This window comes from Poecilia latipinna, unplaced genomic scaffold (assembly GCF_001443285.1).
Source record: "Poecilia latipinna isolate Pla-1442-1.1 unplaced genomic scaffold, P_latipinna-1.0 Scaffold929, whole genome shotgun sequence".
NCBI lineage: Eukaryota > Metazoa > Chordata > Actinopteri > Cyprinodontiformes > Poeciliidae > Poecilia > Poecilia latipinna.
The window spans coordinates 219,617-239,592 of NW_015113545.1; the positions used below are offsets into that span (position 1 = coordinate 219,617).

General features: G+C 38.3%; 1 protein-coding gene across 4 annotated transcripts in view; it reads left to right on the plus strand.

The window, feature by feature from the left end:
- The window catches only part of adcy7 (adenylate cyclase 7), a 61,460-nt gene extending 41,484 nt beyond the window's left edge, over positions 1 to 19,976 (plus strand). For 2 of the 4 annotated variants that reach the window (XM_015049163.1, XM_015049164.1), the window contains exons 8-28: positions 457 to 568; positions 944 to 1,071; positions 1,442 to 1,600; positions 2,362 to 2,494; positions 3,424 to 3,612; positions 3,892 to 3,938; positions 6,219 to 6,278; positions 7,059 to 7,136; positions 9,718 to 9,787; positions 10,994 to 11,091; positions 11,296 to 11,377; positions 12,975 to 13,112; positions 13,196 to 13,261; positions 14,075 to 14,265; positions 14,526 to 14,649; positions 14,778 to 14,936; positions 16,219 to 16,365; positions 16,532 to 16,627; positions 16,749 to 16,863; positions 18,792 to 18,916; positions 19,597 to 19,976. In XM_015049163.1, coding sequence (XP_014904649.1) covers positions 457 to 568; positions 944 to 1,071; positions 1,442 to 1,600; positions 2,362 to 2,494; positions 3,424 to 3,612; positions 3,892 to 3,938; positions 6,219 to 6,278; positions 7,059 to 7,136; positions 9,718 to 9,787; positions 10,994 to 11,091; positions 11,296 to 11,377; positions 12,975 to 13,112; positions 13,196 to 13,261; positions 14,075 to 14,265; positions 14,526 to 14,649; positions 14,778 to 14,936; positions 16,219 to 16,365; positions 16,532 to 16,627; positions 16,749 to 16,863; positions 18,792 to 18,916; positions 19,597 to 19,743 — 2,464 coding nt within the window. In that variant the 3' untranslated portion in view covers positions 19,744 to 19,976. The remainder of the gene's footprint in view (positions 1 to 456; positions 569 to 943; positions 1,072 to 1,441; positions 1,601 to 2,361; positions 2,495 to 3,423; positions 3,613 to 3,891; positions 3,939 to 6,218; positions 6,279 to 7,058; positions 7,137 to 9,717; positions 9,788 to 10,993; positions 11,092 to 11,295; positions 11,378 to 12,974; positions 13,113 to 13,195; positions 13,262 to 14,074; positions 14,266 to 14,525; positions 14,650 to 14,777; positions 14,937 to 16,218; positions 16,366 to 16,531; positions 16,628 to 16,748; positions 16,864 to 18,791; positions 18,917 to 19,596) is intronic. The other 2 variants (XM_015049165.1, XM_015049166.1) reach the window with 2 other exon arrangements.

The window sequence follows — 19,976 nt, forward strand, 5'->3', positions numbered from 1 at the left end:
TTCTAACACATGCACATATGATGATTATGTTTCACTTTAAGAAAATAAGGTTTTGCGTGTTTTCTACCTCACATTTAGTTTTGCATGTAGAGCAAACCCCTTAATTTTGGTCTCTTCTGACGAAAGCACCTTCTTATCCACGTTTATGTTCCCCAAAGATCTTGTGATTAAACTGCAAATGAGATTTTTTTTTCTTGCCACTTCTGTAGATACCAGGTTTGCTATAGTGAGGACGCATCCATCTGGTTGGTCCCAATAAATATTGAGTATATTTTCATTATGTTGCTGAGACATTTGTTGTGCCTAATAGAAAAAATGTTTTCTCAGTGTGACAAATGGTAAAAATGTTGAAGGGTGTACATAATCACTTTTCTAGACTTCTGGACTAAAATGGAGCAAAGTTAGAGTTTGAAAAAACATTTGTCAATGCTCTTTTTTTTTTTTTTTCCTTTTCAGCATTCTGTATGCAGACATTGTTGGCTTCACTCGTTTGGCCAGTGACTGTTCTCCTAAAGAGCTTGTACATATGCTCAATGAACTGTTTGGCAAATTTGACCAAATTGCCAAGGTGAGCTAAAACATGACATTTTAACCTTTATGACCTAAACAGACAATCATGTAAGAGTTAAATTAAATGGCAATTTTTAATTTTTTTTAGCCACAATTCATTTTTAGCTTGAGCCTTAAACTATAGCTTCTAGCTGCTGTGATCTAATGGTTACAGTAATTTAATTTGGGACAGGGCATTTTCTGTTTTAGACCGTCATAAAGAAACCTGTACAACCTGCAGAACAGTAAGAAGGATCTAAAAAGAATTTTTTTTTTTTTTTTACACAGAAAATCACTGAGCTGAGCAGTGTCCTGTTTATATGCATCTTTTGTTCCCTTTTTAGTTGCCTGGTTGCATAACAGTCTCGGAGTGAATTTCTCTTAATGTTTGCAGGAAAATGAATGCATGAGAATCAAGATCCTGGGAGACTGCTACTACTGTGTGTCAGGCCTACCGGTGTCACTGCCTATGCATGCTAAGAACTGTGTTAAAATGGGCCTGGACATGTGCGAAGCTATTAAGTGAGTCTACCAACCATCGCCTCCTATCTGCCAAATTCTTTAGCATTTACATGAGAATTATTGTCTGCGTAGCCATACCGCACATTTAAGACTGTAATCATGGACATTTTAATGATAAAGCTCTATACAAGTAGGTACAGGCCGTTTATTATTTTACCATAATTGGTTTGTACATGTTCCCATGGACATTTTTAAAAAAAAAAAAAGTAATGCATCAGTAAGTTAACGTATAATCTTGTCAGTCAGACAGCAGCGTTTCACATAGACACAGAAGGGACGTCAATGCCGCTTTGTTATTGTTGCTTTATTGGACAGATGCACATATATTATGTTCATACTGAGCCTTTAATTTGACTGAAATCTCCTCCAGGCAGGTACGGGACGCCACTGAAATTGACATCAACATGAGAGTGGGTGTTCACTCGGGTAACGTGCTCTGCGGTGTCATCGGCCTCAGAAAGTGGCAGTTTGATGTGTGGTCACATGATGTCACGCTGGCCAATCACATGGAGTCAGGAGGCCTCCCAGGGTAAGTAGCTACACTTTCAGCTCTACATATGTTGAATGGCTCTGATATTTATTCATATTCAAGGAACCAACACTGGCTTATTTTAATACTTGCGTTATATTACATATTGGGACACATGTAATATTTCCCAATGTTAGGAAATATTACAAAAGCCTTATATTACATATTTAGGGGATTTATGTAATATGAGTGTTGGTATCTGGTCTTTAAGGTTTCAGCTGTCAATTTAGACTTTGATTGATTTCAGTTTTTTCATACACTAAGGACTATAACACATTAAAAAAGAGGTGCAGATGCTTTTATATAGGGTATAATTTCAAATCCAAGCAAAAATTAAGAAAATAGAAGATTTTTGCATTACAGCATTGTTTTGTGGCCTTTATCCTCTTATTTTTACAAAACTCTAACTTCATGTGCTCTTAACATTTTCACTTGTTTTGTGTAATGTCCCATTTAGTAAAGATATTAATCTAATTTGTATTTGCACTGAGTGATACAGATATGTTGACCTAAATATTAGATGCATCCATACATAATATAAATATTGTATATACATGCGATTCCACCGTCCCATAAACTGAGACTTAACCAACGCCCTTTTTTTTGGCTTTTTTTTTTTTTTTTTTTTTTTTAATAAAATTCATGACAAGGATTTATTTCTAGACTGTATAACATTGTGTACTGATTTAAAAGAGGATTAATAAAACTAAGTGACCCAAAAATGTCATAATATTTTCTTTGTTTTGTGTTTATCTGTTCAGGCGTGTCCATATCACAGAGGCGACTCTGAAGCACCTGAACAAGGCCTATGAAGTTGAAGAGGGGAACGGCCACCTGAGAGACCCCTACCTCAATGAACTCAATGTCAAGACATACCTAGTCATCGATCCGAGGGTATGTTCTCAGCCAAGCTTATTTATACAACAACTCCAGGACTGAGAGTGAAAACCCTTTTATCAAAACAGCGCAAGGATTCAGACCTCTGGAATGCTTCCCATTTTGCCACAAAACACAAAAATCAACATATTTTACTGTGATTTTATGTGAATTGCATAACTACGAAGTAGAAAAAATTATTAGTGGTTTCCATACTTTTGAAAAGGAAAATCTGGGGGGGGAAAAAAAAAAAAAAAAAAGTTTCATGAATTTGTATTCATTCACCTGGGTTAACCGTTGCAGAGTCCCGTTTTATTGCAATCCCAACTCAAAGTGTTTTGGGGGGGGGGTAAGCCTCTTCCAGATTTGGAACCATCTTTCTTTACAAAACAACTTGAGATAAGTCAGAGTAGCCTCTGAAAATAGCTTTTCATTGTGGAGATAGGCTGAACCTCTACAAAGCATTCTTCCCGACCTGTCTGCTGTGTTCTTTGATCTTTATGTTTGTTCATTAACATTAAAATTGTAATGAAAATACATTTGTTGTTGTAATGTGACAGAATGTGGAAAAAAAACATGTCAAATAAGAATTTGAATTCCATTTGTTCTGTTGTTTCAAACGTCGACGGGGTTGGTTTTAATTTGTTTTCCTTTAAAGAAGATGTGATTAGTGTTTCCTGTGCAGCAAAGCCTATTATATTAGCTTGTTTAGAACAAAAGGTGAAAATGATTTTTAGAATAAAAGGTGAGAATGATGCTGTTTGAACCTCTTGAAACAGTATCATTGTTTTCTTTAGCTGAACGCTTTGGCGATAAGTTCCATCTGTAATTCCTGTAGAAGTAAAAAGAGAATCTTCTGAGAAATGATTAAATCTCTGGAATTCCAAAGTTATATATGATGCATACATTAAATGCTAAATAACTTTTCTGCCTGTTTGTGTGTGAAGTCGAAGGATCCATCGCAGAGCACCCGGAGCACTGCTAAACCCAGGGTGAATGATGGACTGAAGATGAGGGCGTCGGTCCGTATGACCCGCTACCTTGAAACCTGGGGGGCCGTCAAACCGTTTGCCCACCTGCAGAGCCGGGAGGGCTTTATATCTGAAAGCATTGTTTCCGCAAAAGGACGGTTCAAGGTTAGATTTATTTTGAATATTGTTTGCATTATTAGGAAAAACATAACAAGGTAAAAAATCGATATATATTTTTTTATTATCTTAAATATTCAGAAAAAATTTAATCACATTACATTTATGTTAAACATTTATGTTAAAGTCATTTATGTTAAACAGATATTTTCCTATTTATTCCTGTTTATTCATGAGGTAGAATTATTCCATAAAGCAGAATATTGATATCCTTGAATTTTGTATGGTGTGGCCTTATTATTTTAATTCTGTTCCCGTCTTCTTCAGGACATCCCTTTACGAACCTCACTCACCGACTCCAAGAAAGCTGATAGGTAAGGAAAAGTTCAGATGCTGTTGAGTAATTTGTTATGTGTAATGCAATGAAAAGAGAAATTATGGATGAATCGAGCTTTCCCCACAGATTCCCTCTGAACAGAACGACAACCTGGTTTTTAGTTGTACTTGATGTGGATGCTGCAGATCAGAATCGTGCTTACCAGCAACATTCTCGTCATTCCTGTCTTTTTAGTGTGTTTTTATATTTCAGTAACTGTATTACACATTTCTGCACAAAGTGCCACAAGTATCTGTATTCTAGTCGTCACCATGTTCTTTGAAATTGTAATATAAAGGCCTCGATCAATAATCCTTAAGCTTCTTACACCCTTAATGCGACATGTATCCTGTCCAGCACTGTTGAGAAAATTATTTTTTTGAGGGGAATGATTAGGTGCAAAATGACGTTGGAGCTGTATTAGTGGTGTGTACACTTTGAAGCCACTTTTCTTGCATGTGTGATAGTCATTTATGGTGATATAGTGTTTGTGCTGTGGTGCTGCTCTGTGGTTTAAGGTTTTCTAAAAATGCATATGTGTGAAAACATTTTATTCTTTGCAAGGCAATAAAGGTGAAGCCCCCCCCCCAAAAAAAAACCCATAGCTGCAACTGCAGCTCAATATAAAGTGTTGACTCAAGAGAGATGAAATGAGATAAAATCTGCAAATTCATTTTTTCATAAATAATTTGAAAGTTATTTCTTATTTTTCTGTCCAGTACACAATTATGCCCCATTATTTATTCAGTCTATCACAGAAAATAAAATACAACATTAAAAGGGAATGTATTTGTTCTCTGTAGTTACAAAACAAGCATCAAGTATAAATGATGTTATTGTTGAAAGAGATCAGGCTGGGTTGAAGGTTGATGTGGGTTAATGCGTTGTCTGTTGTTTTGACATAATAGATGACTGCCTGGCATTCTTCTGTGTTGCTGCTTTACTTTTCATACTTGCATCGCTCTGTCAGGTCATCTATGATGCTTAAATCTTCTGGCATATCAGGCTGTTTTGTGCAGTTTCGTTAGGAGTACACTTCAAAATTTTAAGGTTTGCATTTATCCGTGCGTTATAGGCAAATGCTACCACAGAGAAGCACATGTATTTATGATTAGCAGACTATAAAATGTAGGGTTGCTACTTAGTTTTGCACACACAATTCACATCTCTTCTCAAATCTTCCATATTTTATTTGCTTATGTAAACCTTATGGCCAACTACTTAAGGTCTTGAGGACTTCCCACACTAAGCACAACGAATGTAACTACAGCTATAAATTTGCTGATTGTTGTAAGCAACAACTGAAGTGGATACACTCAACATAACTATATGAACAATATTACCACAATGAAATCCTTGAAGCTTTGCATGGTAGCTAAGTACTAAAGGGGAGATGAGAATTCATGAATTTTCCATATCGAAATTTCACAAAAAGTGATGGAACTGACAGATTAATTTGACTTAATCAATAAATGAAACTTGGCTGATAAAGTGGGATACTGAAGCTGCGTGTAACACTAAGCAACTGCTTCAGCGCTAACTGATAGATTATTGTGTATATTCTACAAAGATTTTGTTGCATTGGCCCAATGATGAAGTTACCTGTTGTTCAGATGCTCTGTCTGGACCAACGAAGAGTCATTCACCTCATTATATCAAATGTTTGGAGAGGCCAACATAGCTGCAAGATTAAGCCCCAACTTATGAGAAATTTAGCTGCTAGTTTTTATTATTCTTTGTGTGGGAGAAGACCTAACAATCCACATTACTCTATGGATGCCACCCCAACCTTGAAACAAGGTGGTGGTAGAATCATGCTGTGGGATGCTTTCTTTGAGCTGAGGTGATGAAGTTAAATACAGGGATATACTGGAAGAAAACCTGTTAAGAACATGCGTAACATTTGAGATGTGGGACTGAGGTTGACCTTCCAGAAGGTCAAAGATATAAACGGTGTAGTAAGAGCAACTAAAGATCGGGTCAGTCATAGTTCAAATCCAAGTCCATTTAGGAATATTTTTGCTTTCACCTGACAATTGTTGACTTTTACAGAGCATGAGCTAGTTTACAGTCCAGTTTTTAATTGCAATGTGTGAAAATTAAAACAAACAAACAAACAAAAAGGTACATGAGGTAAGAATCCCTTTTTCTTACCTGGAACAGATTGAAATCCATTCATTTTTCCTGTTTAGATTTTCCTGGTTAGACCTGCTCGTTGTGTGTTAGCTGCGCTCTTGTAATACATTTGTATTTTTGTCTTACTGTTGGATCCCACCAGCTTTGATGAGTCGCTTGAAGAGCCATTCTCCTTGTCCACCCCTCAACTCAGCAACCATAAGTGAGTGGGGCTTTTATGACCCACAGGCTCCTCAACCCAATCAGTGCAGTAGTTCTCAGCCTCCAGGCTTTCTCCACGCCCTACAACAATGTGGGCTTGCTCTTAACCATTGCTGACAAAACAAAACAAAAAAAATCCCTTAGATGTTAGTTTTTTCATTAACTTTTTTTTTTTTTAGCTTCTAGTGCTTTCCCTTTAATTTTTTTAAGTACTTAACCTTACCCTGGTACTGCTCCTCACCACCTATAAAAGCTGTGGTGTTTCGATCCTCAGGATGAGAACTACTGTTTTCTAAATATTTTTGCTCTCCCTACACTAACCAACTGAGTAGTAAAATGTTATTTTCTTCATCTCACTAACTTCTAACTCTTTTTAGCAGGGCTCCACATAACCATCAGTGCTGTAGACTCAGAGTAGTGGACTGACATGCTGCTATTAACACTGACCACCTATCTGGGCTTTTTTTTGTATCAGGGTCTGCAGATCTCTCTGAGTGTTTCCTTCCTGATCTAGTTGGAATATGGCAGAAACGCACCGAGTTCCTTTGGGATAGATTAACACGCCGTGTCATGCATCCCGAACTGCCCCCTCCAGCTCTCTCATAGATACAAACTAGATTTCTCTTTTCTCACTAATGTTCTTACCTAGTAACCAAACTGTGTCCAGAAAGAACCTAAATGCAGATTTAGTGTTCCTTCATCCTGTTCGGATGTGGCTGCGTGCCTCAAAGTGTGTCCGGTTGCTGCTTCCTAATTATGTCTTGTGTGCTCTCTGGTGCAGGATCAAATCCCAGAGGACTAAGTTTGATGAGCAGCTGCACAACGAGATGACCACTGCAATAGATGAGCTCAGCAGCAAGTAGGCCGCTCATTCTAAAGTTTATTTATTTATGTATGTAAATGTATGCATCGCTTCATGAAAAGTATCTCATTAAGCAGTTCTGGTTTAGGTTTAATTAAGAAATGCTAGCATGCGATAGGTTTATGCCTGGCAGTGTTGATGTGTAGATTTGAATATCCTGGTGTTATAGATTGCAATTGAATAAACAAAAAAAAAAAATACCCTTAAAGTCTAGGACATTATATATTTGGAAAAATCACATAGACTGAACTGACTGGTGTCCCATAGGATGTACAGTACAAAGCTTTTGCCTGCAGTGAAGCAGCAGCTGCTCTGAATCTGCATGAATTTGATTATGGTGCATCAGGTTCTTTATTAATGTACTGTGTTGAGTCTGGAGTTGATTCAGAGATAAATATAGGTTAAAGATTTTCTATTATTTTGTTTTTGCAGCCACATAGTGGCCACATTTTTACCTGAGGGAGAAAAATATACATGTGCACCTTAGAAAACATTTGTTTAGTGTATTTTGTATTTACATGAAGGATGCACATTTTATATGTAAATTGTTTATAGCCTTCTACTATATGTATGTTTATGATAAAGCATCTTCCTCCTTATAGACTTTCTCAGTTTTTACTCTTTTGTCATATTTAAATATTTCAGATTATGAAATAAGTTTTATTAGCTAGAGTAAATGCAAAACGCAGTTCTCAAATTATGATTTATTTTATTAGAGAAAGAGGCATCCTAACCAGCCTGGCCCTATGAGCAATACTAATAACCGCCACTTTGTAACATAATCAATTTTAGTAGCTAGACAGCCAGATCTATAATATAAATACTATAGATATAAGCACTACAGTCATCATCTATCTCATTTAAGGTCGGAGGTCACAATTCAAGTCAGAAAACTTGTTTGAAGACTCAAGATGAGTAGGCCAAATTTCACCAGCAGTGATCTAAATCAGTCATTGCTAGTTATTGCCAACGCTTCATGGTAGTCGGTGCTGTTATGTTTCCGGGGCAATTAGTGTAGTTTTTTTTTTTTTTAAACAAAGAGCTTATTTTGTTTTGGCTGCTTCGCTTCCTCAATAACTGAAATAGTCATTTATTTTGTATTTACTCAGGTTGTATTTTTATGATGTCAAAACTAGATAATCTGAAAAATGTCAGACTAAACATGCAAAAACAGCATAACCCTGTTATGCAATGAAATAACCAGAAAATGCTCAGAGCTGCACATAGTCGAAAGACGGAGCAAGAATCTACAGATGGCTGTGTTATTTAGAAAGATTTATTAAGAGCTCTGAAAAATAATCCACCCATGTAGTGATAAGAAAAACACTAAACATGATTGATCTCCACATTCCAATTATTGTTTGGTGATTTGCTGTGCTGATCCTGTAGGTTACATGTAGGACGTGTGTTCAAACGCTGTAGATAAAACACATTTACATGGTGCTGCTGCCATGAAAGGACATCAGGTTTTTGATCCACTCCTCAGAAATGATGCATGCCGTTTTTGTTGGCTGAGCATTAAGTAACACAACCTCATGACGTGATGTTTTCTTGGCGTTCTTTGCAGTATATCTTTGGCTGATCCTTTAGGTATGAATCACTTTTTGTGACAATGAAAATTGCCTTCTGATGTGAGGTGAATATAAATCTCCAGAAGGTGGAAAACAGCCCACAATTAAAAAGATGGAAATTGCAGAGAAGGCCCACTATGTTCAGCTCAGCTGAAGACATGATTTCACATTTGGAGGATGTTTATTTTTTATGCAAATACAGGTCTGAGATAAAATGTGAGAAAACTGCTCTGCCTGGCCCAGTCACCATGAGCACAGCCTCATCTGCAGCAGATGAAAAACTATGAAGTTTTGCATAATTAGCTTTTAGCAGATGGGAAATCTGAGCCATTTTTTTGTTGTTAAAAAGACATAAATCTTTCTAGGGTGTAAGGTAGATTTTTCTCTTACTGAAATGTTTTCTTGCATGATGAACAGAAATTAAGATGCAAAGTTGACTTTCCACTTTGTCAGGTCACTAACAATTTACCGATTTACCAAGTACATGCTATTACAAGTGCAACAATCTGCAATCATGTGGCTTTCTTTCAAAATTGCTGCCATTTGTCAAGTAATTTGTTTGTGGCGTGGTGTGGGAACAATCACCTCATCTTGAGCGTGAACAAAATAAGAGATGATTGTAGATTTCAGGAGAACCTGCAACATGTCCATCATGGGAGAATAAGTGGAGGACTATAAAAACCTCAGTATTCAGCAAGACAACAGGCTCAACGTGAGCGAAGCTGCATAAAAAATGAGACAAAGCAGACTGTACTTCTTGAGGAAGCGTCGGTTCTTCAGATGCTTTATCAAAGGAAGAACGCAATTCAAAAATAGTGTCTTCAGTCAGAGGCTCCTTTAATGCTGACTGCTGCAGAAAGTCGTTTATGGTCACGGTCATCTCTGTTTAAAAAAAACTCTTTTGGATCAACTAGTTCAAGTTCCTACAGCCTTTATTTTTCTGGGGTTTAATTAAGCGTGTTAGAATGCAAAAGAATAATCAGATCGCTTTTCTTCTCTTCTCGCAGGCAGTGGTCGAAGTCTGAAGAGAGCAGAAGGGTAGCCTTGTGGTTTCCAAAAAAAGAATTAGAAAAGCAGGTGGGTTTGACTTAGGTTATTAAAATCATTAATTATTTTTTGGGATGCACATAAATTGCTTTGATACAACAGCATAAATGGTGGTTTGACTTTATTTTGGACAAATAAATAACAAAATAAATGGGATTTATTTTGGGATTTTGTCTCATCCACAAAGAGGCAAAAATAAGAGACGGACTTGGACGTACCCTTTCGCTTTCTGTTAAATTTAATCTGGTGATTGCAGGAGTTGATTAATCTGGAGGTAATCTGCTCAATCTCTGTCTCACGATTTCTCATTTGAAACACCCATCTGTATCCGACCTCAACTGTCTGACCCAAACGGTTCCTCTTTTGATAAAGGCGAATAGTTAATATGTTCGGTGGAAACCCAGCACAACCTAACCTGGAAGACACAGGAACACTAATGCTGCTGTCCTAGAGAAGGATGTTTAACTATGACACAGAGTAAAATTTGCATCTGCCCACAGGCGCAAGCAAATAAAAAACTTCAGGGGAATTTTATTTATTTATTTATTTTTTTACCGTCAGAACAAAGAGCGAACTGTTTGACTGTTTCAGATCTAAACACACTACTCCAGGTATCGAGCACGGTGGTGACAGCATCATGTTTTTGGTCTGGTTCTTTGCTCAAAGTGGGTAGAATGAAGAAGATGGAGGACTACTTTCAAATGCATTAACTTCACCTCATGTCAGCAGCTGGAGAGTTAAAATGTGGAGATAATTCTGTTTTCTAACACACAGTAAAACTTATTTTGGTGTGGATAAATATTAACCTGTTGGTCTCAGGTTGTCATTCACAATGACAGGGGTGTCAAACTCCAGTCCTCAAGGGCCGCTGTCCTGCAGTGTTTAGATGTGCCACAGGTAAAAAACAGTGGAATGAAATGGCTTAATTACCTCCTCCCTGTGTAGATCGGTTCTCCTGAGCCTTGCTAATGACCTAATTATTCTTTTCAGGTGTGGTGCAGCAGAGGCACATCTAAAAGTTGCAGGACAGAGGCCCTTGAGGACTGGAGTTTGACACCCCTGTCACTAGAGGACCCAAATTTGGGTCCTCTAGTGACAGACAGGTTAAACTGAGGGTGCATAATCATTCCTCCGATGAAAAGAATCCAAATGCATCGTTAAAAACCCCAAAGCCTCATTCAAATGTGTATGTAAACCTGAAAACTGAGCAGCATTTTCCTCTTTTCCTCTCCTTAGTACCGATTCTTGGATTTGCCGATGTTCAAGCACTATGTGGGATGTGCAACCTTCATCTTCCTCTGTATCTTTGTAATTCAAATGCTTGTCACAAAGGAGTAAGTAAAACCATATTTCCATTTTCACTAAAAGTCTGTTCTACCCTCATTGTGCTAAACTCTGAAAGAACAACACAAGGCTTTTGTTTTCTTGTGCTTTTCGGGGATTTAGTCAGTTGTTATTGTTTTGAAGAAAACCATAAAATTAAACCTCTGGATGAAAAAAAAAAAAAAAATTCTAACTGATTTTGTCTCTATCAAAAGGAATCATGGGTGGACATACTTTGGAGTGTTGGTTTCTATTCTGGTGGTGATTTTGGCTATCTGTTATGTGGGTCATTTGCAGGTCAGTATGATTAACCTTTACTATGACTAATCTTTTAATGTACACATTTTCAGGCCATGTTAGAATCTGGGCTCGAAGAAAATGGAAAAGACCTGTGCATTGCTTGCTACCACCTAGATGGATAATGTAATGAGATGTAATTTGGGTGTTTTGTTTCATTGTGACCTGGCCCATTTCTGCAGTACATGTGCATGACTGAAGTGTTTTGCTCTTGACCACTCGATATCCTTTTAAATTAATAGGAAAATTTAATGTCAAATCTTTTCCAGATTCCTGCTCTGTTTTTGTGCTAATGTCATACAAGAGAATCTTATACAGTAACAGTGAAGACTTGATTAAAAAATAATTTTAGTGGGAATGCATCTGCGTCAGCATTCTCCCCCCCCCCCCCCCGTCTTTTGCTTTCTAGCAATTATCTTCCAGAAGCGGAGTGCAGATGAAATTTAAAATCACAAGCCTTGCTCAATACTGAAAAGAGAACATTAAAGTTTAAGGATGTCGAGTGCATTTGGACATATTCAACTGCTTTCACTAATGTCCTTAAAAATATCCTCAATAAACCTGTTAGACTGACCAGATCAAGCGTTTTTTAGTTCATTACTGATTTTTGTGACACAAAGAGCTGAAAGATGAAGGTCTGCTTAAATGTGTTGAATTAGCTCTTAAATGAATTATTTAACAAATTCAGAAATTACTAAATGCTTTTAAATAATCCTCAGTTAATCCATAGTTAACATTAGTAATCTTGAACAATTTCAGTCTGGAGATAATATTTTATCTGCAATAACAGCATTCTGTCTCCAACTTTCTTTAGTATATAGAAAGTTAGCAAGTGACACTGAACATGTTGGCAATGTGGGTAAAGAGTAAAAAAACATAAACTTAGCAAAATGTCACCAATATTTCCAAAAAAAAAATTAAAGCTTACAATGTGCAGATTGCCTGTTTGTTTGTTCAGTTTCTCTAAATATGTGACTAATGTTATCAATCAGAACTCAGAATTTTAATTCATAAAGTAATTTCTATGAACTCCAGACACAAAATATTTAGATAAAAGTTAAATTGTTAATCTTCAATCAAATTTGAATGTTTTATTACCTATTCATAAAACTGCATTAATATAGTTTGATGTAAACTGAATAGAAATGATCAAAACATGAAGTTATTAGTTTTTTTTGTCTTTTAAACTGCAGAAGTGTTGGCTAACTATAAAACCCCCCCACTTCCTGTTATAATTCACAGACAAAACAACAACTATAAAACAGGCAAGTTTAAAGACAGTAAAGATTGTGAAATAGAAGTTCTATATATATATTTAGAATTAACTTAAGTTGAACTATTAGTACCTAAACATGCCCTTCAAAGTAATGTTTGAATTGTTGCAGCTTCCTTTTTGACAAGGAAGATGAAATCTGACGGTCAGTTCATCGCACTTTTCTCCCCAAAAACAAATTCTTCTGAATCAAATCATCTGCAAGTCACTGACACATGATGTCTGGAGACGGCTGACTGGGCAAGGAGTCACATGCTCCTTTCACATGTCTGAATCCACCTTTTCCTCTCATCTTTTCTTCTCACTTCTCCTTATCCTCTGCAGCGCGTGTTTCCACACAAGCTGTCAGGGTGTCGGTGGCTGCCAGCTGTATCGGAGGCGGTGGTGAAGCGGCCGTGTCTGCGCCTCCCTCTGGCGACCATTACCACTGCGGTCATCATTATCGCGGCGCTGTTTAACCTGGTAGGACAATGTTCACAATTTGGGCTCCGAGTCAAATCAGGTTGGCTTGTCAGTCAAATTTAAATTCTTATTTCATCTCTTAGCAGTGCTTCCTTTTCCATAAGGACATGGAAACTGATGGCGTAGAGACTGATGACTTCTCACTGCCTGTGAGTGGAGGATTTGTTAACTATAATTTGTGTTTTAGTTAGTCCCATGGAGTGTTACTGTGTCGATACATAAACTTGGGGAAACGCAACTCATCCCAGATATTCAGTGTCGCGCCCAAGTGTTTAACCGCCTTGAACTTTTCCAACTAGTTTTTGTTTAACAGACCAACACGAAGTGGTTCATATTTCTCGAAGGGAAAAGAAAATGACCTATGGTTTCGACAGAAAAGTGTGGTGTGCATTTTTATTCTGACCCCTGGTTCTACCTACCTTTCACTGCAGCTCCAGCTGCAAGACATTTGAGTGTGTGTAGAGACTATATTTGTTGCTCGTTTTTTGTTTTTGCCAAATAGCTCAACCTTAAAAAGATTAGATGTGAAGTATAAATAATCGGTCTCGAGCCTTTTGCAGACTCCAACAGGTTTTCTGTCAGGATTGCCATGCGTTTACTTGCATCCATCAAGTCTGACCAGTTTCCTCATCCCTGCTGATTGGGATGCTCCCTTCACAACCCAAATTATTCACAGCTTTGTGTTGGTCTGTCAAGTCAAATCCTACTTAAATACATTAAAGTTTGTAGTTGTAACAGACAAAAAGTCCAAGGAGTCTAAGTATTTTTGCAAGGCACTGGAATTATTACTTTATTTATGATAAAGGTTTGCAGGATTAAATGAAAGTTTCCTGTATTGGACATGTAAATTATTTTCTAGATAATTGTTTTAGTTGTTTGCATTTAAACATGACCGATATTTTTTGTGCTAGACTTGTATTGCCTGTATGATGTATGTCCCCTTTGTCCTCTCTGTCCCTCAGTACTCTGTGTGCTGCTGGAGCCTGTCGCTCATTGCATGCGGAGTCTTTCTGCGAGTGAGCTTAGAGCTCAAAGTGCTCTTCCTCCTTGTTGCATCCATCTTGTACCACTACATCATCTTCAGCCTTCTTGAGAACCGCTTCATGAAGTTTGAAACCTCCTCCCGATACTACAACGGATTTAACTGCAGCGAGTAGGTCAAAAATTATGAAGCATATTTTATTGGAGTAAGACTGTCAGAGACGTTTCCTTTTACTTTGCTAACAGAGATGGACAAAGTTTTTGACTCGTAAGATTACATTTCATCTGGCTTTAAACCATGTTTGTTTTCTTAAAGCTTGTAAATTTTACAGTTTGTGTTAAACTGTTCTGAAAAAATACTCATAATGTCATTCTGAACAATTTATTCCTGAATGTATTCCTGAATGAAGATTTGCCATTTTTGTTCTGCAGGATGACAAACAACACAAATAACACAAACTCAGTGGATTGCACTGGCTTTGTCAAAGACCTCCAGATTATGAGCGGCATCGACATCATACTGTTTCTAGTCACCATGCTCATTATATCGCTCCAGGTAGGATATTTTTCTGCTTTCGTCGCCTTCCTCTTGTATCCCCAGCAGTTCCGGCAGAAGAAAACCGAACGCATTAACACCCACACTACTGCTGCATTTTGTAACATCACTGCGGGTCTGCCTCCTAGAACGACAACTGCTTTCGGCAGGACTTCCAGCTCAAGTACAAGAACCGCACGGAGCAGGACGAGATTGAGACGAGGGAGAACCTGAACCGTCTGCTGCTGGAAAACGTGCTGCCTGCCCACGTGGCAGCACTGTTTGTCGGTGAGAACAAGAAGAACGAGGTGAGATTTTTTTTTTCAAGGCATTTCAGCTGAATCCTTCAGGTTAAGCCATCTGGTTGCTAGGCACTAGATGATAATTGATGCAGAGGAAGAAAAATACTACCAGTGAAACGCCGTAATACAAGTCATTCCGAAACTCTGAATTCAGAGGTTTCTGATTCTGCAGATTGTATTTTAGTGTTTTTATATTTGAAGATGACAAGAATCCAGTAGTTCCTGTTTGGCTTTAGGCAGATTAAACCTACTTTACATTCATCGATTCAATGTCCTCAGTGAAACATACAGCTCTACTCATCCAGCTCATGGGGTTTTCGCGTTACTGCTGATATTAATGCTGCTTTCTCAGAAAATCTGAGCCTGAAGCCAGAGTAGCTTCTGCTCCGTCGTTGGGTCCGGCGTCTCTCTTCTTCCTCTTGAACTACACCGCTTAGATTCTGTGGAGCGCTCATGCGTGTTTGTTGGCTAGTAAATCACCATGACACAATGGTCATTAAAGCAGGAATGGATAGTTTTGGCAGAGTGAGCAGGTTCCAAGACCAACTGGAAACAAATCAGCATCAGGAGAGGGAAGTTTGATCTACCCAAGGGATCTATCTGTATTGGTATTGGACGTGGTCATGCATCAGCAGATAACACGGCTCCTCAAATCATCACAGATTGGAAACGTCTCTCCAACATCCCAAAGCAACTAGGATGTTGTGCCTCTTGTGTCTTAATTTATCTCATAATTAAATGAAAAGTTTACTTTGGTCTGAGAAGAGGACGTTGGACCACTGAGTTGGGGTGCTTTGACCGTTGCTTCTGCTTCAGAAGATGCTTAACTCGTTAATTTGCTGTGGCTATCCCTGTTACTTGTCAATCTTTACTTTTATATCTTTTTTGCTTCCACTCAACTTTCCATTAATATGATTGGATAAAACCTTTTGTATCGGTTACCCTCCTTGTGGAAGATGTTAATAAATGTCTAATAGAGAACTGTGAACACAATATTTGGCCATAAAATGACATTTCTGTGTTAAAGTCCTTTTGTTGGCCATATGTGATGGTCAAATTTTCACAGATGGCTTATTTCTGAGTTTTATCAATGTAGTTAACTGGAATTAATGTCAAATACATCACAGTTTGTAATAAATCACTACGACATAAGCTTCATATTACACACCTGTATATTAATAGGATTTAGCTCATAACAATGAATTATCCTAAAGTTTTTTTTAGCAAAATGATGAGACTGAAAAAAAAACCAATCTTTTTTTTTTTTTTTTTTTTTTTTTTTTAACAGGACCTGTACTACAAGTCTTATGACTGCGTCTGCGTGATGTTTGCCTCTGTGCCGAATTTCAAAGAGTTTTACACCGAGTGCGATATTAACAAGGAGGGCTTGGAATGCCTCAGGCTGCTCAATGAGATCGTCGCCGATTTTGATGAGGTCAGGAGAATAAAAATAGAAAAGACATGCTTTCCTGTTACTATCACCATCCATCACATCTTCCTTGACGTGCTAATTATCTAGACCTTTGATATATGCAGGGGGAGAAAAACAAAAACATGATTAAAGGTGAACATTTCTCACTTGTTTTCCTGTAATCCTCCAGCTGCTCTCCAAACCAAAGTTCAGTGGTGTGGAGAAGATCAAGACAATTGGCAGCACCTACATGGCGACGGCGGGGCTTAGTGGGCCGAATCATCAGGTGGGCTTGAGTAGCGCTTCAGCTCCGGGTCAGGCAGGGGTCAGACGAGCTGTTTCAAAGCAGGCTCTGCTCGTGCTTGAAATGTTGTGGGTATTGAGCTGATCCTCCTGCGTGTTTTCAGGACATAGAGAAGCAACAGGCCCAGATAGGAATCATGGTGGAGTTCGCCATTGCCATGATTGGCAAGTTGGACGTAATCAACAGACATTCCTTCAACACCTTCAGGCTTCGAGTGGGTGAGTGTGCACAGCAGCTGGGCAGCCGAAACCTCTATTGACTGTATGCAGCTACACCATGACCTGGCCGGTCTCCTTAGTTACTCTACACATGATTGGCGTTTATGTCCTGCTTTTACAGTCTGATCGATAGGTTATTATTTTACAGACTGCTTATCACAATGGACCTGCTTTTCCAGCATCGTGTTACTGGGACTAACCTCTCCACATTTCTTCATGTTAAAGCCATGAATCACAAATTTACTCCGCTGGGATTTTATATGAAAGGCCAACACAATAAATTGAATCACGCACTGGAGGGAGTACATACTTAATTTTCAATTTTTTTTGTAAAATTTCAAAATCAATAATTGCGGCGTGTATTTGTATTCAGCTGTCTTTACTCTGAGACCCCTAAATAAAGTACCGTACACGAATTGCCACAGATGTGTGATAGAGAACATCAGTGAGCAACACCACCGTGAAGGTCATGGGTCACAGCGGACAGGTCAGGGAGAGCGTTGTGGAAAAGTTTGAAGCAGAGTTTGACTTGAACACGAGATCACTAGCTTGGCAATTCAAATTATCACCCAAAAATGGAAAGAAGTGAAGCAGAAGTGCAAGCCTGTGTCTGGGCCAAGATGGCCGTGGTTGCACTAGAGGAGCTGCAGAGATTCACAGCTCACACACAGATAACTATCAGCCCTGACCTGGGCAATGTTGCTTTTAAGGGTGAAGTGCAAGAAAAGACACATTATGACATTAAGACTCCATGCTCTCTACTGTCTAGAGAGATGACTCTAATCAGATTAATTTGTCTTAAGTTTATAGAAATATTAACATTATTTAACAGGTGAAATAAAGGTGGGGAAAACATCTGTTGTGCCATTTCTTCATGTATAGATCTTAATTGAAAATATAGGGGTATCATTCAGGGAGGACAGATGAGGGGATAGATGCACATTTGTAACTAGAAACCAGAGTCAGAACTCTGACTTTTGTTAGAATGGGCCTTTGGATTTAAGGCCAATACAAGTTTTCTAGAGGAAATTATGGAATATGTCAGAAGATGAGGCAATCATTAGAGAAAGGTGAAAAAATGAAACTAAAATATTTTTAATTGTCCTAAATTATCAGGATTTAGAATCAGAAATCCAGTGGGTTGAATAAAACATGTTTACAATGGGATAGAGAGAAACAATCTGGGATAAATGCTGGAGCTTGAGTCCAGGTCTGTACAACAGCTCCATAAAGATGAAAGATAAAAAGACCTTCTCTGTGAAGTTTGTTATAATTGTGGATTTTAATAACGAGTCATTAACAAAAGAAAAATGTAAACACCAAGGCTCCATCCTGTAGATCTTATCCTTCAACTGTTAGAGGGGAAAGTTGGAACGTGGCCCGTTTTAGTCCAGGCCTCAAAGAATTCGCCAAAAATAAAAACCCACCACCTGTGACTGTGTTTCATGATTACGTTGGAGTAGCTCTAAATTACTTTAGAGGGCTTTAAATTATATAGTGAATCTAATATCCAAAATGGGTTAATTTAATTTCTGTGGAAAATTGTGTCTGTAAGTCATAAAAGTTTTCATTCCTTTTTTTTTATCGCATTATATCAGTCCTGTTTCAAGCTATGTACATAAATGCAGATTCATGCATGCATAGTTTTTAAACAGCAGTTTGCCTGGGTTAGCTGCTGGGAGCTACAGACTCCTCAAAAGATAGTATCTGAATAAAAGACTGCACTAGATCAATTTGTTCTGATGAAGGAAATCTTTCTAGTTATCACGATTAAAAACGAACCTGCAGCACAACACACCTCTGGTAATGAAGGAACAATTTTGTGTTTGCATTCTTCCCTTGTGACTTTCTTTTCCTACTTGTAATGTGATAAGATACGGAAATAAAACAAATCTTTTTTTTTTCTTCCCCCCCCCCCCCTCTCTAAGGAATTAATCATGGCCCAGTGATTGCTGGAGTGATCGGGGCGAGGAAACCTCAGTATGACATCTGGGGCAACACAGTGAATGTAGCCAGCAGAATGGAGAGCACTGGAGACATGGGGAAGATCCAGGTTGGTTTCAGTATGGCTTTGCTCGTTTTTGTGTTTTCATGCCTCTTTCATAAAGCCCAGATTCCCGGAGCGACCAACTCGTAACTTCCCGGTAAACAGATTCTCCCACATCAGCTCTGGGTCTTTTCAGTTCCTCCAGAGTTGACATGGCTCTCATGGTTGCTTCTCTGGTTAATGCTCTCCTAGTCTTTATTTTAACTTCATGTCCAGTTTATTTTTTAAAACCTGGCATATTGTTCAACAACCACGTTAAGGGGTCTGAAGTCTGTGGCTCTGGAGCAGCAAGTGGCTCTCTGGACCTTCCAGTATGACTCTAAATAACTTTGGCTTAACTACAACTACTGTTTTTACATGTAGAAAAAATGCTGGTTTTAGTAATTGCATAGAATTTCCACAAGAGAATGAGACTAAAAATACATCAAATTTATTTGTCACCGAGTTGGAAACTGTGGTAATGTAAATTCCCTATAGAAGAAAATGTATGTATTGTTTATGCAAAAATAGAAATAAAATTGTGGTCTTTTAAATAACACATGAAGAAAAACCACACGCTAAAGACTGTGGTTGTGTGAACGTTTTTAAATGAACGTAGATTTAAATCGGAATCATGTCTAATCGAACATTTGGTCTGCATACAAATGCCTCTCTCAGCTTCAGCTGTGACTTTTTGCTCCTTTTAGGTAACAGAAGAATCCTCTCAAGTGCTGAGGAAGCTGGGTTACTCTTGTGAGTGTCGAGGATTCATCAACGTCAAGGGGAAAGGGGAGCTGAAAACCTTCTTTGTGTGCACTGACACGAGCAAACAGCTAGGCATCGGGCTGAGTTGAGGCCGGGCCGTCACAGCCAGCAGAACTGGATACAGACTTGTGTTACAGAGTTTACGGACTCCTGCACATCACAGGTGTCAGCCTGGCTGTAATGTGCGTTCCTGTGATGCCGTTGAAAGGAAGAAAGAAAACGTCACTGCTTCGTTGTGTGGAAGACACACGTGGGACCATTTAGTTAAGAGTTAGAAGACGACAGAGACGGCTGCCGACAACGGCCGCCATCTTTTTCTATT